Source organism: Engystomops pustulosus, chromosome 10, assembly GCF_040894005.1.
Source record: "Engystomops pustulosus chromosome 10, aEngPut4.maternal, whole genome shotgun sequence".
Lineage (NCBI taxonomy): Eukaryota > Metazoa > Chordata > Amphibia > Anura > Leptodactylidae > Engystomops > Engystomops pustulosus.
The window spans coordinates 24,440,586-24,456,590 of record NC_092420.1 but is presented as its reverse complement, the minus strand read 5'-3'; the positions used below and the strand labels follow the sequence as shown (position 1 = coordinate 24,456,590).

The following is a 16,005-nucleotide window of genomic DNA, read 5'->3' as shown; positions in this document are numbered from 1 at the left end:
ACCAGGGCTTCATTTCTGTGGATATCACAGAGCGAATAGTTTGTGGATTGGAGACTCTCCTGATTACTATGGAGTTTAGTGGATTGGGGTTCGTCCCCTCCTTCTTGACTTTTTGGTGTATGGTCTGGCTCAGCACCAGCTACATCCTGACTTTGACTTATTCCCATTCCCCCCCACTGATGTTCATCAGGTAAGTTATATCATATTATGTATAGATTATGTATGGATTTCTAGTATTACCCTCAGTCCTACAGATGAATATGTGCAGAATAAAGAATTCTGTATATTTTTCACGTAATTGACATTTCCTTTTTTTTCTTTTTTTTATTTCACAGTGAAGCAGGAAATTATTATCCTGAGAAGATTCCATTCAAGATCGGATTCATTGGGATGTCCATTGCCAGTAAGTAAATGTTATATAAATTATCACATGGAGATTACAGATTATTTTATAGGGGTTGACATCTGGGGGGTAGAAGGTGTTTCCGTAAAACCGTCATATAATTTTACAGAAATCGGATTTCTCTGGCAGTAATAAATTGTTGTAGACTGTTTGTAGGGACACTTTACCTCATAACCCCATAGAAAAGACTGTGGTTGCTAGGTATGTGCATTCCTAGTAACCAGAATCAGGTAAAACTCCTAATCGCACTCCATTATGCCCTTTCTCATCTTGGCCTAGTAATCAGATGTCACAAATGAATTAAAGAATTTGGAGATCTGGGTCATTGTAATCGATGATGATGGTCCGGATTAGACAATACAGATAAATGGTTTGGTCCATTATGGGAGGTTCCATTTGTCAGGTTTAGTTCTAGACCCCTCATATTTGTTTGTGTTATAATCTTTCTCTGGTTTTGCTCTCTTTCAGCCTTGGGCTTGATGTTCCTCCAGTATAAGTTCATCCAGCTTCACGCTGAGGCCTTCGGAGCCCATCAGCCCATAATCCAGAAAGTCCTGCTGGTGTTGGGATGGACATCCTGCGGTGGTATAGTGATACTTGCTGTGTGTGAGGTTAGTTATTACAGGTTGTAGGTTTGGCGCACCTCACCATAATCTAGCGGATGATAAAATTGATTGATTTTATGGAGTTTCCGCTAACCAGTTTCTTCTTGTTTTCTAGACTAGATTTTATCCACTGACTCACCGGATCGCCGCGTTCACCGCCTTTATCTGTGGCAGCGTTTACAACCTTTCGCAGGCCATCATCCTCTACAAGGCGCCTGGATGTGGCAGAGTCATCTGCCATATTAGAACGGCGTCCTGTGTTATGGCTTTGATCTGTGTTCTTATATGTATCCTTTCTTATACAATATAATCTCCATTGTGCAGATTTATCAAACTGTCTAAGAGTAAGGCTACATTCACACTGCCGTATGGGGGACGTATATACGGCCGACGTATATACGGCCGATATATGACCCCAATAGACGGCAATGGGCGCACGGCGCCCTACGGGAGCGGTGCGGTGCAGCACACGTGCGGCACCGTACCCCAGAAAAAGATAGGACATGTCCTATCTTACGCCGTAGTACGGCGCCGTGCGCCATAACTTCCTATGGAGATGGGCGGAGGTGAGCTGCCCTCACCTCCTCCTCCTCTCCCCGTACACTGCCGTTGCCCGCTACGGTATTGTACGGCGGGCAACGGCAGTGTGAATGTAGCCTAAGAATGTACTTAGTTGCCCATGGCAACCAATTACAGGTCAGCTTACATTTACCGGTGCTCATGAATATTTTAAAGGGGAGCTGTAATTGGTTGCCATGGACAGTTTGATAAATCTGCCCCCATGTCCTTGTCTGTAGATCCACATTTACAAAATGGTGGATCCTGAGGTAAATGTATTTACCTAATTGAGTTATGAGATAGGGACATGTGGTTATATCATGCATATCATGGCTGCTCCCCCTACCTTCTTTTTTCTATGGCACCATTAGGTAATGTTGTCCACATTTCCCTAATAAGATACTGGAAATGAAGAATTGGTAGTCATCCTATATGATCATCTGATGTTAATTTCCTTAACCCATAACTCTTCAGTCACTGGATGTCAGACATCAGTTCACACCAACCTATGCAGAGTAGGCAACCCACAGGCAAGTACCATATCATTCCTATCATGAAATGGACATATGATATAACAAGTGTAAATTTTATATAACCCCGAAAGTTCTGGATTACTGCACCTATTGTAGTAGTTCTATGGAAATCCAATGGGAAGACATAAAACTTACTGCTTACTCTAATCATCATAGTGGTCATGAGGTCCGTAATGTCATGTGAATGGGTCACTTCTAATATATTTTGGTCTTCAGTCACATGACTTCAACAAACACAATTTATTTCCTGGAAATTTCTTGTTTATTTGTGGTGTCCTTTATTACCATTATTTCTCTACAGATCAGCGCCATCATCTTCAAGACCATGGAGTGGCTGATACTGCTTCTCATCCTGATTAATGTACTTACCTACCATCAGCATATGCAGGTCAGTAGACTCTCATCTTATTATTACCTATCATACACTGTAATAACATTATTATTATTGATCTCTACAATTCTGAGGTTTATAATGTTTTTTCTCCTTAGAGTTTATCATTGACGGTGTCCAAGAAAGGTTGCAACATCTCCACAAGAGCGAATAACCAGGACTCTGGAGTATGATGGGACCACTTGGGCCGTCATCTGGACGATGTGAACACTACAACATCCTGAGGCATCAGTCCTGGATAACAGCATTATAACATCATAGAGCAGGGTCTTCCCATAATAACATACTGGCCACCATGTATGGATCACTTGACCCGCGTTTCCAGAGGCAGATTCTGGGCTCGGTCTCTGTCCTCACAAATTGTCATCCACAGCCCAAGGGAAGGGCAGTCCTTCAGCCATGGTTCCCTAGAGGTTTCCTCCACTGGGGGTTTTTCCTCTCCTGAGTTGTTGAAGGACAAGTCAAAGGCCCAACATCACCATTAACATCTTCAGGGCCCTGACTTCTTATAAGAACTTCTACATGATAACCATGTAGTTAATAAAGAAGTCAGATTATATCATATAACTGTGGATCTATGCCTCTTTATTCTATAGAAACCTCTAGTATGATAGTGCGTAATGTATATGTTGTATATGTGAGTTTGTGTATGTGTGTAAATTATATTTTGCATACATGAGTATATATTGTTTCTGCTGTATATTGCATAACATGCTTGTGTGTGTCATTTAAATGCTGTATATGTCAGTATGTGCACTGAATATGTTATATAGATGATTGTGTGTAATGACAACACCGGAGCCGATGGGAGAACATGACGGTGGTAAGGGGGGACCTATAACGCCCTAATTTCATGTACTAGTATTGAGGTAAGATGGTGGTCCTTGTTAAAAGAACAGAGTAGGTGGTGTATAGTGTTGTGATGTAAGGAGGGAGGGGCTCGGGAGTGGATGTCACTTCCTGCCCTGTTTTATCACTATTCTGCAACTGGTTATTTAACTATTACATGTATAATGCTATGAAACTGATTGTAACTGTGATTTGTTGGAGTTTGACTCTATTTATCATTACTGTTTATCTTTGCCCATGTAAAATTTTCAATTGACCGTTGATGAGATGAAAATTGGGCTATCCTTCTAAGCCCAGGGGAAGGTCAATTCTTCAGCCATGGTTCACTAGAGGTTTCCTCCACAGGGTTTTTTTCTTCTCCTGAGCGCTGTCGGATAACTCTTCGTTGCCCATCATTTGTTTCACAATTATATCTTCATGGCTTTGGTTAAAAAAGGAAATGTATAATTACACAATTAAAAATATGTAATTTGAAAAACATATAAAAAATATATGTATATATGAAGGAAATAGAATGGGAGTCAATATTAGGCCATAAAGTTTGTCGCAGCTTTTATTTTGCGGTGGAGGAGTCAGGTGGAAGGGGCAGGCAAGTTATTGGTGGATTAATTTAACTGATAGAGGATGTAAAACCTCATGGTGGTGAACTGGCTGAGCTTTGGAAGTAGCCGCCTCAAGGGTCTGTTAATGGTAAAAGCAGCCAGGGGCGGGCACGGTGATGAACTGGCTCTGCTAGTGGCAGCCAGAGCGTGCCGCCCCCCTTTACTGCTGTCTGGGCCGGGTGCTATATGCAGGCAACTGTGGATTGGGGTATTGGTAAATCCCACCCCTAGCATGTCACCTGACTCCTCCTCTGTTTGTTTTTTTCCAGTGGTTAAAATAAAACTGTGGGCCATTTGACCCATTAATCACTACGCGCACCAGGACATTATAGTACGTCCCTGCGGGAAGATACTTCCGTCACGGGGACGTTCTATAACATCCCACTTCTGGCACGGTCTCGCGAACAGAACCAGAAGCAGCAGCTGTCAGCTGTATATTACAGCTGACACTGCACTCTAACACTCGTGATCAGAGCTGGCTCAGATCTCAAGTTTTAACCCCTTACACACCGCGGTCAAGCACGACCACAGCATGTAAGGCTCTTCCCCCTATGGATTGGATCCCCATTGCCGCTTACCGGGTGATCCAATCCACTCCTGGGCAGCCCTGAGGTCTGCAAAGTGTCCCCCGAGCTGCCCGATGTTCTTGGCAGTCAGACCCCTTCTGGGTCTGGCTGTAAACCGTCTGCACATGCGTCTACATGCTCAGACAGTTTACACTGCTCTACAATTAGTTAGTATTGTAGAGCAATGTATTGGACTTGAACCAGCGATCAGAGTATCACTGGTAGAAGTTCAAGTTTGTATTGGTAAAAAAAAGTTAAAAAACACTAAAGTTTAGACTATTTTTATTAGAATAAATAAAAAATAAATACATAAAAATATAAGCCCCTAAAATGTCACTTTCCCATAAAAACTTTTAATAAAGTATGAAAAACAAACACACAAAATCACCCCCCCCCTCCCCCCACATATTTGGTATTGCCGCATCTGGAACAATCTGTATTATAAAACAAAATCATTACTGGACCTGCACGGTAAACGCCGGGGAAAAAAACACAAAAACGCTCTGAAAAAAAGATAATTTTTAATTATTACCTTTTAATAAAATGCTCTAAAAAGTGATTTAAAAAAGTTACGCACTCTACAATAAGACCACTAAAAAGAACAACTCTTCTCGCAAAAGTTTTTTTCATAACTAAACACAAAAGATATTATCCAAATTTTTAAACTAATTTGAAATACAATGGGGGGGATGTATTAACGTACTTGCGGCATGTACTATTTGCATGTTCCATGCGCCAAAAAGTAGCTCTAAACTGGAAACCGACAGTCCTATCCTGCACCAGATTCATTAACACAGTGATAAATCTGGCACAGAAAATTACTAGGGTTTTCCTCCAATAAATTAACGGAACCTGGGACACATTGATAAATCCCCCCAATGTGTCACGAGAAATGGATCTCAAAATCCCCTGGATAACTTATAGTGTTCCAAAGCTATAACCACTTATAGCGATTCAGGGCAGATTTGAAAAGGGGTCCGCGTCCTACAGGCCTAAATGGGCTAAGTCCCGAAGGAGTTAAGTTGTGTTTCCCCCAGGATATGACATACAAAATGAAATGAGATGAATTCGGTATAGATTTCCACTCAGGCCTCTTGCACACTAGCGTTGCGTTTCACGTGCGGGTGCAATGCGTGAAAAACTGACGTTTTGGCTGCGTTTTTGTTCCATTTTTCCTTGGAGTAATTTGCGTTTTTTTTGCGTTTTCGGCGCATTTTTGACGCGCGATTCAATGGGAGACTCGAGCATATTTCAAAGGGACCATGGTTTGGGATTAAAATGTGTTATTTAATTGAAAAATAATGTCTTCTGATAATTTGCAAACATCGGCGATCTATTCTTCACTGTTCCGCGCGTATATTATCTCCCGACAATTTAGCAGATGTGAAGAACAGTGAAGAATAGAATAAAAACATTGTACACAGTGAACACAGTGAACACAGGATCATTTAAGATAAAAACACAGTGCAGAACACAGTGCAGAATAGATTACAGATGTTCGGCACATCTGCTTACTTGTCGGGAGATACGCGCGGAACGGCGCGAACAAAATAGCATGTGAAGAACAATATATATGTGTGTGAAGAACAAATTGCAGATGTTTAAATACATCTGCAATGTCTTCTTCACACATATATATTGTTCTTCACATGCTATTTTGTTCGCACCGTTCCGCGCGTATCTCCCGACAAGTAAGCAGATGTGCCGAACATCTGTAATCTATTCTGCACTGTGTTCTGCACTGTGTTTTATCTTAAATGATCCTGTGTTCACTGTGTTCACTGTGTACAATGTTTTTATTCTATTCTTCACTGTTCTTCATTGTGTTTTTTTAATTAAATGCTCGATCGCGAGCAGGGGAAATAATGTTATTCTGGTCACCTAGCAACCCTTACGTTTAAAACGCATTGCACTCGCATTGCACTTGCAATGATTGCGAGTGCAATGCGTTCTTGATGCATCTCCATAGACTTGAATGGGGCGTGAAAAACGCGCGTGACCCGCAAAAATAGAGCATGCTGCGATTTTGACGCGCGTGCAAACGAACGCAAGCACGCGCGTTAAAAACCACGCTAATGGAGAAAGACCCATTGAATACAATGGGACAGAGTGCAATGCGAGTTCTGAGCGTCAAATGCACGCGCAGAACTCGCGCGTGAAAAACGCCAGTGGAGAAGGGGCCTCATAGTATTAATACTACCTTCAATATATTACTATTTTATTGATTTTCTTTAATATTTTACATTATGTATAGATTAGAATAATTATTAAATTTGAAAGGGGCCTGATGAATAGCAGATTGTCAAATATTCTGGATTTGCACCAAGTCTTTCAGGGGTCTTTAAAGCTGAGCATATAGCACAACCTATATAAATTTAGTTATGATATAAATCAATCTAAACAACCCGTTCCTGGTCAGAATATTGGTTTCTGGATTGGGTCAGGATACAGGATTCAAGGTAAGAATACTGGGTTCCTGGTCAGGATACTGGGCTCTGGATCGGGAAAAGATACAAGATATAAGGTAAGGATACTGGGTTCTGGATCAGGTCGATTCCAGATCACGATACAGGGTAACAGATCATGCCAGGATACTGGATTTCACATGAGGATACACGGTTTCCGGATGAGGTCAGGATACTGGTTTAAGGATTCTGGTTCAGGATATGGGGTTCTGGATCAGTTGAGGACACAGGGTCAGGTACTGGCTCCAGCTCAAACTGGGGTTCAAAGTACAGTCTTGGGTTGGAGGCTCAGATACATCTGCTAGTTCACATTGGGGTTCTCAGGGTTCAGGCTGGATATAAGCTTAGGTACAACTTCAGAATTTCAGGTCGAGCAAAACAGAAACAGGTGTTACAGGTCACTGGTTACCCAAATAACAAAAACACACAAAGCCAGGCAAAGATGGATGCCCGTCAGACGTAACGGTTGCCCCACTGGAAGTGTCCCGGGGCTTACAACTTCCACCAATATTGTATAATACTAACATAGCACGGGGTGAAAAAACATATATAAAACCTAACTTTTAATGATTAAGTCTATAAAAATACATATAGGATTAAAATCTCTGGACCATCAAAATAAACACTCACCCATGTAGAAGACCTAATGTGTCACAGGCTTCATATACATATACAGGAATGTATTAGAACAATCTTACCAGTCTAGGGGGAGTGTGAAGGTGCTGGAGCTCGGTCAGGAGTATAAGTCCACTGGATCCACCAGGTCAGGATGAAGTTGACTGCACTGCACCTAGTAATCCCTATGGTAATCTCTCCCTGACCCCCAAAGAATTAGCTCCCGCCCTTACAAAGGCAGTCCCAGGGTGACCCTTGGTACTATTAACACCCTGGTATTCCCTAATAAAATCCCAACGCGTTTCTAGACCTGGGGCTACCAGGATCTGTCATCAGGGGATATATCAATTCATCCAAGATGAATTGGTTGTACATTTACATTTGGTTGTAGTGGAAAATATGGAAGCACCTAAAATAAAATGACCAAACAGGAAGATGTAGACGCAAAAATAAAAGGGAAATCACCGGATCTAAACGCATTAAATGATTCATTGTGGACTGAAGGAATAAAGGTCAACAGGGAGGAATTAGTGCACATTCATGTCATACAGTTCAGTGTATAGCATAGAAATAGGTCATGGTTGCCTCCAATGGGCAAACCCGGCACCCATATGAAGATCGGTGCCATTGACATGATTCATGTAACTGGTGCCAGCATGTCACCTATTACATAAGTTCTTGGTACTGAGTAATGTGTTCCTATTTTATTTACAGGAAAAAGGTCCAGTTCACATCTCCATTAGGCCTTCCATTATATGCATCAGTTATTGTGAGCCAAACCAGGTTAATACACAGAGGTAAGTTATAAATTAAAAAAACATCTCATTAATAAATAAATGCAAAATAGAACAGTACGTTTCAGTCATCACAATTTTTATCACATTAGATGTGTCTTTACATTATATATATATATGTTGTGGCTAAAAAATAATGTGGCCATTTGGGGAATATTGCATTGTCTATGATCCATGCCTATAACTAGTCTATAACATTGGCCTTTATCTCTATAATTCTTAAAGTGACCCTTCTGGCTAAGGCGTATTTCACTCAGAATATATGTATCTATTATTTTTTTTATATTTCTCTGTACACGAGTTATGTTTATACACAGCAGCTAAACTTAACACCTTGACCCATCATAACATTCCTCAACATCATGATTTAGCAGCAAGTGTATGAAGAGGGCTCAGAGGTGAAGCCATATACATTAGGTGTTTGCTGCATTATATATCAAACACACAGCACTAACACCTGCTATTGGTGCTGGCACCGATCGTGGGTGTTAACTATTTAAATGCACCCAGCAAAGGTGCCTTCATCGACTTCATTGGGTGTTGTTGATCCTTTGCTGTGACATCTATGTGAGACTCCCAGGCCTGTCATTTGGCACAATCTATAACTGTGTGCATGTGACCTATAATGTCCGCCTCCCAATACCAAGTGGTGAGTTTAACCCCTTACCGCCGCGCACCGTAATAGTACGGTGTGCTGGTGCTTGGAGAGGGCTCACGGGTGTTAGCACCAATTGTGCGATCTGTTGCTATGACAGCCTTGGGTCTTCCGAAGACTCGTTTTAACCGATTTGCACATTGTAATGAATGAGGAGGAAAATCCCCATCCCATATACTGCCTTACTGTAGTATGTCAGTATATATATACACTCACCGGCCACTTTATTAGGTACACCATGCTAGTAACGGGTTGGACCCCCTTTTGCCTTCAGAACTGCCTCAATTCTTCGTGGCATAGATTCAACAAGGTGCTGGAAGCATTCCTCAGAGATTTTGGTCCATATTGACATGATGGCATCACATAGTTGCCGCAGATTTGTCGGCTGCACATCCATGATGCGAATCTCCCGTTCCACCACATCCCAAAGATGCTCTATTGCATTGAGATCTGGTGACTGTGGAGGCCATTTGAGTACAGTGACCTCATTGTCATGTTCAAGAAACCAGTCTGAGATGATTCCAGCTTTATGACATGGCGCATTATCCTGCTGAAAGTAGCCATCAGATGTTGGGTACATTGTGGTCATAAAGGGATGGACATGGTCAGCAACAATACTCAGGTAGGCTGTGGCGTTGCAACAATGCTCAATTGGTACCAAGGGGCCCAAAGAGTGCCAAGAAAATATTCCCCACACCATGACACCACCACCACCAGCCTGAACCGTTGATACAAGGCAGGATGGATCCATGCTTTCATGTTGTTGACGCCAAATTCTGACCCTACCATCCGAATGTCGCAACAGAAATCGAGACTCATCAGACCAGGCAACGTTTTTCCAATCTTCTACTGTCCAATTTTGATGAGCTTGTGCAAATTGTAGCCTCAGTTTCCTGTTCTTAGCTGAAAGGAGTGGCACCCGGTGTGGTCTTCTGCTGCTGTAGCCCATCTGCCTCAAAGTTCGACGTACTGTGCGTTCAGAGATGCTCTTCTGCCTACCTTGGTTGTAACGGGTGGCGATTAAAGTCACTGTTGCCTTTCTATCAGCTCGAACCAGTCTGCCCATTCTCCTCTGACCTCTGGCATCAACAAGGCATTTCTGCCCACAGAACTGCCGCTCACTGGATGTTTTTTCTTTTTTGGACCATTCTCTGTAAACCCTAGAGATGGTTGTGCGTGAAAATCCCAGTAGATCGGCAGTTTCTGAAATACTCAGACCAGCCCTTCTGGCACCAACAACCATGCCACGTTCAAAGGCATCAAATCACCTTTCTTCCCCATACTGCAGGAGATTGTCTTGACCATGTCTACATGCCTAAATGCACTGAGTTGCCGCCATGTGATTGGCTGATTAGAAATTAAGTGTTAACAAGCAGTTGGACAGGTGTACCTAATAAAGTGGCCGGTGAGTGTATATATTATATATTAAATCCATATATCGCTGTGTGTAGAATGCGGTAGTGTCTGTCTCGCCACCTTTTACAGATTATGCCTTTCTGGTACGGTTCCACCCAGCTGTGTAGACAGATCTTCCCCTTCTACAAATCCCTCCAAGACCTGGAAGATGGTTCATTCCGCTGCTGTGGTGCCTATATTTCTTCTGTTTTCACTGATGGGTGAAACATGGGGACGTGTATGCTTCCTCTTGCTACTTCCGGAATAAAAGGGATTTTCAGAAATTGCTACGCACAACGCTAGTATGTCACAAGTATCTCTGGCTCTCTCATTTCCAGTAATTGGAATTGCTAGAGATACCTGAGCGCTGTGCTGTGCAATTTCTGTATTTAGTGGAACCATCAATTAGTGGAAACGAGTCTCTGGATTGCTGGGTGTTCCAAATTCATGAATGGAAGGGCTCACCTCACCAAACAGCTTTCCTCTGGATAGGGGATAACTTAGATAGTTTTCACCCAACCATTTACTAATGTTTGCACCATTTTCTGTAAATGAATAATTACACATTGAACGGTTCTTCATCTAAGGTTGAATTTGCCTCATTTTTGGACCAAACTTGGATGCCACTTTTATGGTCTTCTCTTCTGCTGCTTCTGCTTCTCTCTCCTCACTTATTGGTTTGGGGTCCTTTGTTATATTGGAGTCTAAATTTGGCAACAGTTACCTGGGATGGGATGGAAATCACCTGTAAATAATATTGGCAGCTTATAATATACATGGAGAAGCCCACCACACATGAGAGCAAGTTCCTGGAATCATAGTAAACAGAGAAAGAGAGCGTTGTACTTTCATTATCAATTTAGGGATTTACGTTTTTGTAATATTTTGTAAGTTTTACCTGCAAGACAATAACTAAAATATGATCATTTTAGCTCTGGTTGGTTGTCCAGAGCATTGTGACATCATCACTGGTCTGTGATGTCATCATCAGCCAGGAGGTTCTATTCCTGTCTGACCCAGGACACCAGGGCTTCATTTCTGTGGATATCACAGAGCGAATAGTTTGTGGATTGGAGACTCTCCTGATTACTATGGAGTTTAGTGGATTGGGGTTCGTCCCCTCCTTCTTGACTTTTTGGTGTATGGTCTGGCTCAGCACCAGCTACATCCTGACTTTGACTTATTCCCATGCCCCCCCACTGATGTTCATCAGGTAAGTTATATCATATTATGTATAGATTATGTAGGGATTTCTAGTATTACCCTCAGTCCTACAGATGAATATGTGCAGAAAAAAAGAATTCTGTATATTTTTCACGTAATTGACATTTCCTTTTTTTTATTTTTTTTATTTCACAGTGAAGCAGGAAATTATTATCCTGAGAAGATTACATTCAAGATCGGATTCATTGGGATGTCCATTGCCAGTAAGTAAATGTTATGTAATTATCACATGGAGATTACAGATTATTTTATAGGGGTTGACATCTGTGGGGTAGAAGGTGTTTCCGTAAAACCGTCATATAATTTTACAGAAATCGGATTTCTCTGGCAGTAATAAATTGTTGTAGACTGTTTGCAGGGACACTTTACCTCATAACCCCATAGAAAAGACTGTGGTTGCTAGGTATGTGCATTCCTAGTAACCAGAATCAGGTAAAACTCCTAATCACACTCCATTATGCCCTTTCTCATCTTGGCCTAGTAATCAGATGTCACAAATGAATTAAAGAATTTGGAGATCTGGGTCATCGTAATCGATGATGATGGTCCGGATTAGACAATACAGATAAATGGTTTGGTCCATTATGGGAGGTTCCATTTGTCAGGTTTAGTTCTAGACCCCTCATATTTGGTTGTGTTATAATCTTTCTCTGGTTTTGCTCTCTTTCAGCCTTGGGCTTGATGTTCCTCCAGTATAAGTTCATCCAGCTTCATGCTGAGGCCTTCAGAGCCCATCAGCCCATAATCCAGAAAGTCCTGCTGGTGTTGGGATGGACATCCTGCGGTGGTATAGTGATACTTGCTGTGTGTGAGGTTAGTTATTACAGGTTGTAGGTTTGGCGCACCTCACCATAATCTAGCGGATGATAAAATTGATTGATTTTATGGAGTTTCCGCTAACCAGTTTCTTCTTGTTTTCTAGACTAGATTTTATCCACTGACTCACCGGATCGCCGCATTCACCGCCTTTATCTGTGGCAGCGTTTACAACCTTTCGCAGGCCATCATCCTCTACAAGGCGCCTGGATGTGGCAGAGTCATCTGCCATATTAGAACGGCGTCCTGTGTTATGGCTTTGATCTGTGTTCTTATATGTATCCTTTCTTATACAATATAATCTCCATTGTGCAGATTTATCAAACTGTCTAAGAGTAAGGCTACATTCACACTGCCGTATGGGGGACGTATATACGGCCGACGTATATACGGCCGATATATGACCCCAATAGACGGCAATGGGCGCACGGCGCCCTACGGGAGCGGTGCGGTGCAGCACACGTGCGGCACCGTACCCCAGAAAAAGATAGGACATGTCCTATGTTTCGCCGTAGTACGGCGCCGTGCGCCATAACTTCCTATGGAGATGGGCGGAGGTGAGCTGCCCTCACCTCCTCCTCCTCTCCCCGTACACTGCCGTTGCCCGCTACGGTATGGCACGGCGGGCAACGGCAGTGTGAATGTAGCCTAAGAATGTACTTAGTTGCCCATGGCAACCAATTACAGGTCAGCTTACATTTACCGGTGCTCATGAATATTTTAAAGGGGAGCTGTAATTGGTTGCCATGGACAGTTTGATAAATCTGCCCCCATGTCCTTGTCTGTAGATCCACATTTACAAAATGGTGGATCCTGAGGTAAATGTATTTACCTAATTGAGTTATAAGATGGCGACATGTGGTTATATTATGTATATCATGGCTGCTCCCCTACCTTCTTTTTTCTATGGCACCATTAGGTAATGTTGTCCACATTTCCCTAATAAGACACTGGAAATGAAGAATTGGTAGTCATCCTATATGATCATCTGATGTTAATTTCCTTAACCCATAACTCTTCAGTCACTGGATGTCAGACATCAGTTCACACCAACCTATGCAGAGTAGGCAACCCACAGGCAAGTACCATATCATTCCTAGCATGAAATGGACATATGATATAACAAGTGTAAATTTTATATAACCCCGAAAGACTGGGATTAAATTATTAGTAATTCTGGATTACTGCACCTATTGTAGTAGTTCTATAGAAATCCAATGGGAAGACATAAAACTTACTGCTTACTCTAATCATCATAGTGGTCATGAGGTCCATAATGTCATGTGAATGGGTCACTTCTAATTTTGGTCTTCAGTCACATGACTTCAACAAACACAATTTATTTCCTGGAAATTTCTTGTTTATTTGTGGAGTCCTTTATTACCATTATTTTTCTACAGATCAGCGCCATCATCTTCAAGACCATGGAGTGGCTGATACTGCTTCTCATCCTGATTAATGTACTTACCTACCATCAGCATATGCAGGTCAGTAGACTCTCATCTTATTATTACCTATCATACACTGTAATAACATTATTATTGATCTCTACAATTCTGAGGTTTATAATGTTTTTTCTCCTTAGAGTTTATCATTGACGGTGTCCAAGAAAGGTTGCAACATCTCCACAAGAGCGAATAACCAGGACTCTGGAGTATGATGGGACCACTTGGGCCGTCATCTGGACAATGTGAGCACTACAACAGCGTGAGGCATCAGTCCTGGATAACAGCATTATAACATCATAGAGCAGGGTCTTCCCATAATAACATGGTGGCCACCATGTAAGGAATCACTTGACCCGCGCTTCAAGAAGCAGATTCTGGGCTCGGTCTCTGTCCTCACAAATTGTCATCCATAGCCCAAGGGAAGGGCAGTCCTTCAGCCATGGTTCCCTAGAGGTTTCCTCCACTGGGGGTTTTTCCTCTCCTGAGTTGTTGAAGGACAAGTCAAAGGCCCAACATCACCATTAACATCTTCAGGGCCCTGACTTCTTATAAGAACTTCTACATGATAACCATGTAGTTAATAAATAAGTCAGATTATATCATATAGCTGTGGATCTATGCCTCTTTATTCTATAGAAACCTCTAGTATGATAGTGCGTAATGTATATGTTGTATATGTGAGTTTGTGTATGTGTGTAAATTATATTTTGCATACATGAGTGTATATTGTTTCTGCTGTATATTACATAACATGCTTGTGTGTGTCATTTAAATGCTGTATATGTCAGTATGTGCACTGAATATGTTATATAGATGATTGTGTGTAATGACAACACCGGAGCCGATGGGAGAACATGACGGTGGTAAGGGGGGACCTATAACGCCCGAATTTCATGTATTGAGGTAAGATGGTGGTCCTTGTTAAAAGAACAGAGTAGGTGGTGTATAGTGTTGTGATGTAAGGAGGGAGGGGCTCGGGAGTGGATGTCACTTCCTGCCCTGTTTTATCACTATTCTGCAACTGGTTATTTAACTATTACATGTATAATGCTATGAAACTGATTGTAACTGTGATTTGTTGGACTTTGACTCTATTTATCATTACTGTTTATCTTGTACTATGTAAAATTTTGAATTGACTGTTGATGAGATGAAAATTGGGCTATCCTTCTAAGCCCAGGGGAAGGGCGATTCTTCAGCCATGGTTCACTAGAGGTTTCCTCCACAGGGGTTTTTTCTTCTCCTGAGCGCTGTCGGATAACTCTTTGTTGCCCATCATTTGTTTCACAATGATATCTTCATGGCTTTGGTTAAAAAAGGAAATGTATAATTACACAATTAAAAATATGTAATTTGAAAAACATATAAAAAAATATATGTATATATGAAGGAAATAGAATGGGAGTCAATATTAGGCCATAAAGTTTGTCGCAGCTTTTATTTTGCGGTGGAGGAGTCAGGTGGAAGGTGCAGGCAAGTTATTGGTGGATTAATTTAACTTATAGAGGATGTAAAACCTCATGGTGGTGAACAGGCTGAGCTTTGGAAGTAGCCGCCTCAAGGGTCTGTTAATGGTAAAAGCAGCCAGGGGCGGGCACGGTGATGAACTGGCTCTGCTAGAATGGCAGCCAGAGCATGCCGCCCTCCTTTACTGCTGTCTGGCCGGGTGCTATATGCAGGCAACTGTGGATTGGGGTATTGGTAAATCCCACCCCTAGCATGTCACCTGACTCCTCCTGTGTTTTTTTCCAGTGGTCAAAATAAAACTGTGGGCAATTTGACCCATTAATCACTATGCGCACCTGGACATTATAGTACGTCCCTGCGGGAAGATACCTCCGTCACGGGAACGTTCTATAACATCCCGCTTCTGGCACGGTCTCGCGAACAGAACCAGAAGCAGCAGCTGTCAGCTGTATATTACAGCTGACACTGCACTCTAACACTCGTGATCAGAGCTGGCTCAGATCGCAAGTTTTAACCCCTTACACACCGCGGTCAAGCGCGACCACAGCATGTAAGGCTCTTCCCCCTATGGATTGGATCCCCATTGCCGCTTACCGGGTGATCCAATCCACTCCTGGGC

The 16,005-nt window shown here is 42.2% G+C and overlaps 2 protein-coding genes across 2 annotated transcripts; both read left to right on the top strand.

Moving 5' to 3' along the window:
* LOC140104114 (DNA damage-regulated autophagy modulator protein 1-like) lies at positions 1-3,032 on the top strand. The gene is made up of 7 exons (XM_072127485.1): positions 1-190; positions 336-403; positions 872-1,014; positions 1,124-1,295; positions 2,041-2,096; positions 2,401-2,487; positions 2,589-3,032. The coding sequence occupies exons 1-7, from the start codon at positions 69-71 to the stop codon at positions 2,661-2,663; spliced, it is 723 nt and encodes a 240-aa protein (XP_071983586.1). The 5' UTR covers positions 1-68; the 3' UTR covers positions 2,664-3,032.
* Positions 3,033-11,454: 8,422 nt separating this feature from the next.
* On the top strand, positions 11,455-14,783 carry LOC140104094 (DNA damage-regulated autophagy modulator protein 1-like). Its single transcript, XM_072127451.1, has 7 exons — positions 11,455-11,644; positions 11,791-11,858; positions 12,326-12,468; positions 12,578-12,749; positions 13,494-13,549; positions 13,872-13,958; positions 14,057-14,783. The coding sequence occupies exons 1-7, from the start codon at positions 11,523-11,525 to the stop codon at positions 14,129-14,131; spliced, it is 723 nt and encodes a 240-aa protein (XP_071983552.1). The 5' UTR covers positions 11,455-11,522; the 3' UTR covers positions 14,132-14,783.
* The last annotated feature ends 1,222 nt before the right edge of the window (positions 14,784-16,005 follow it).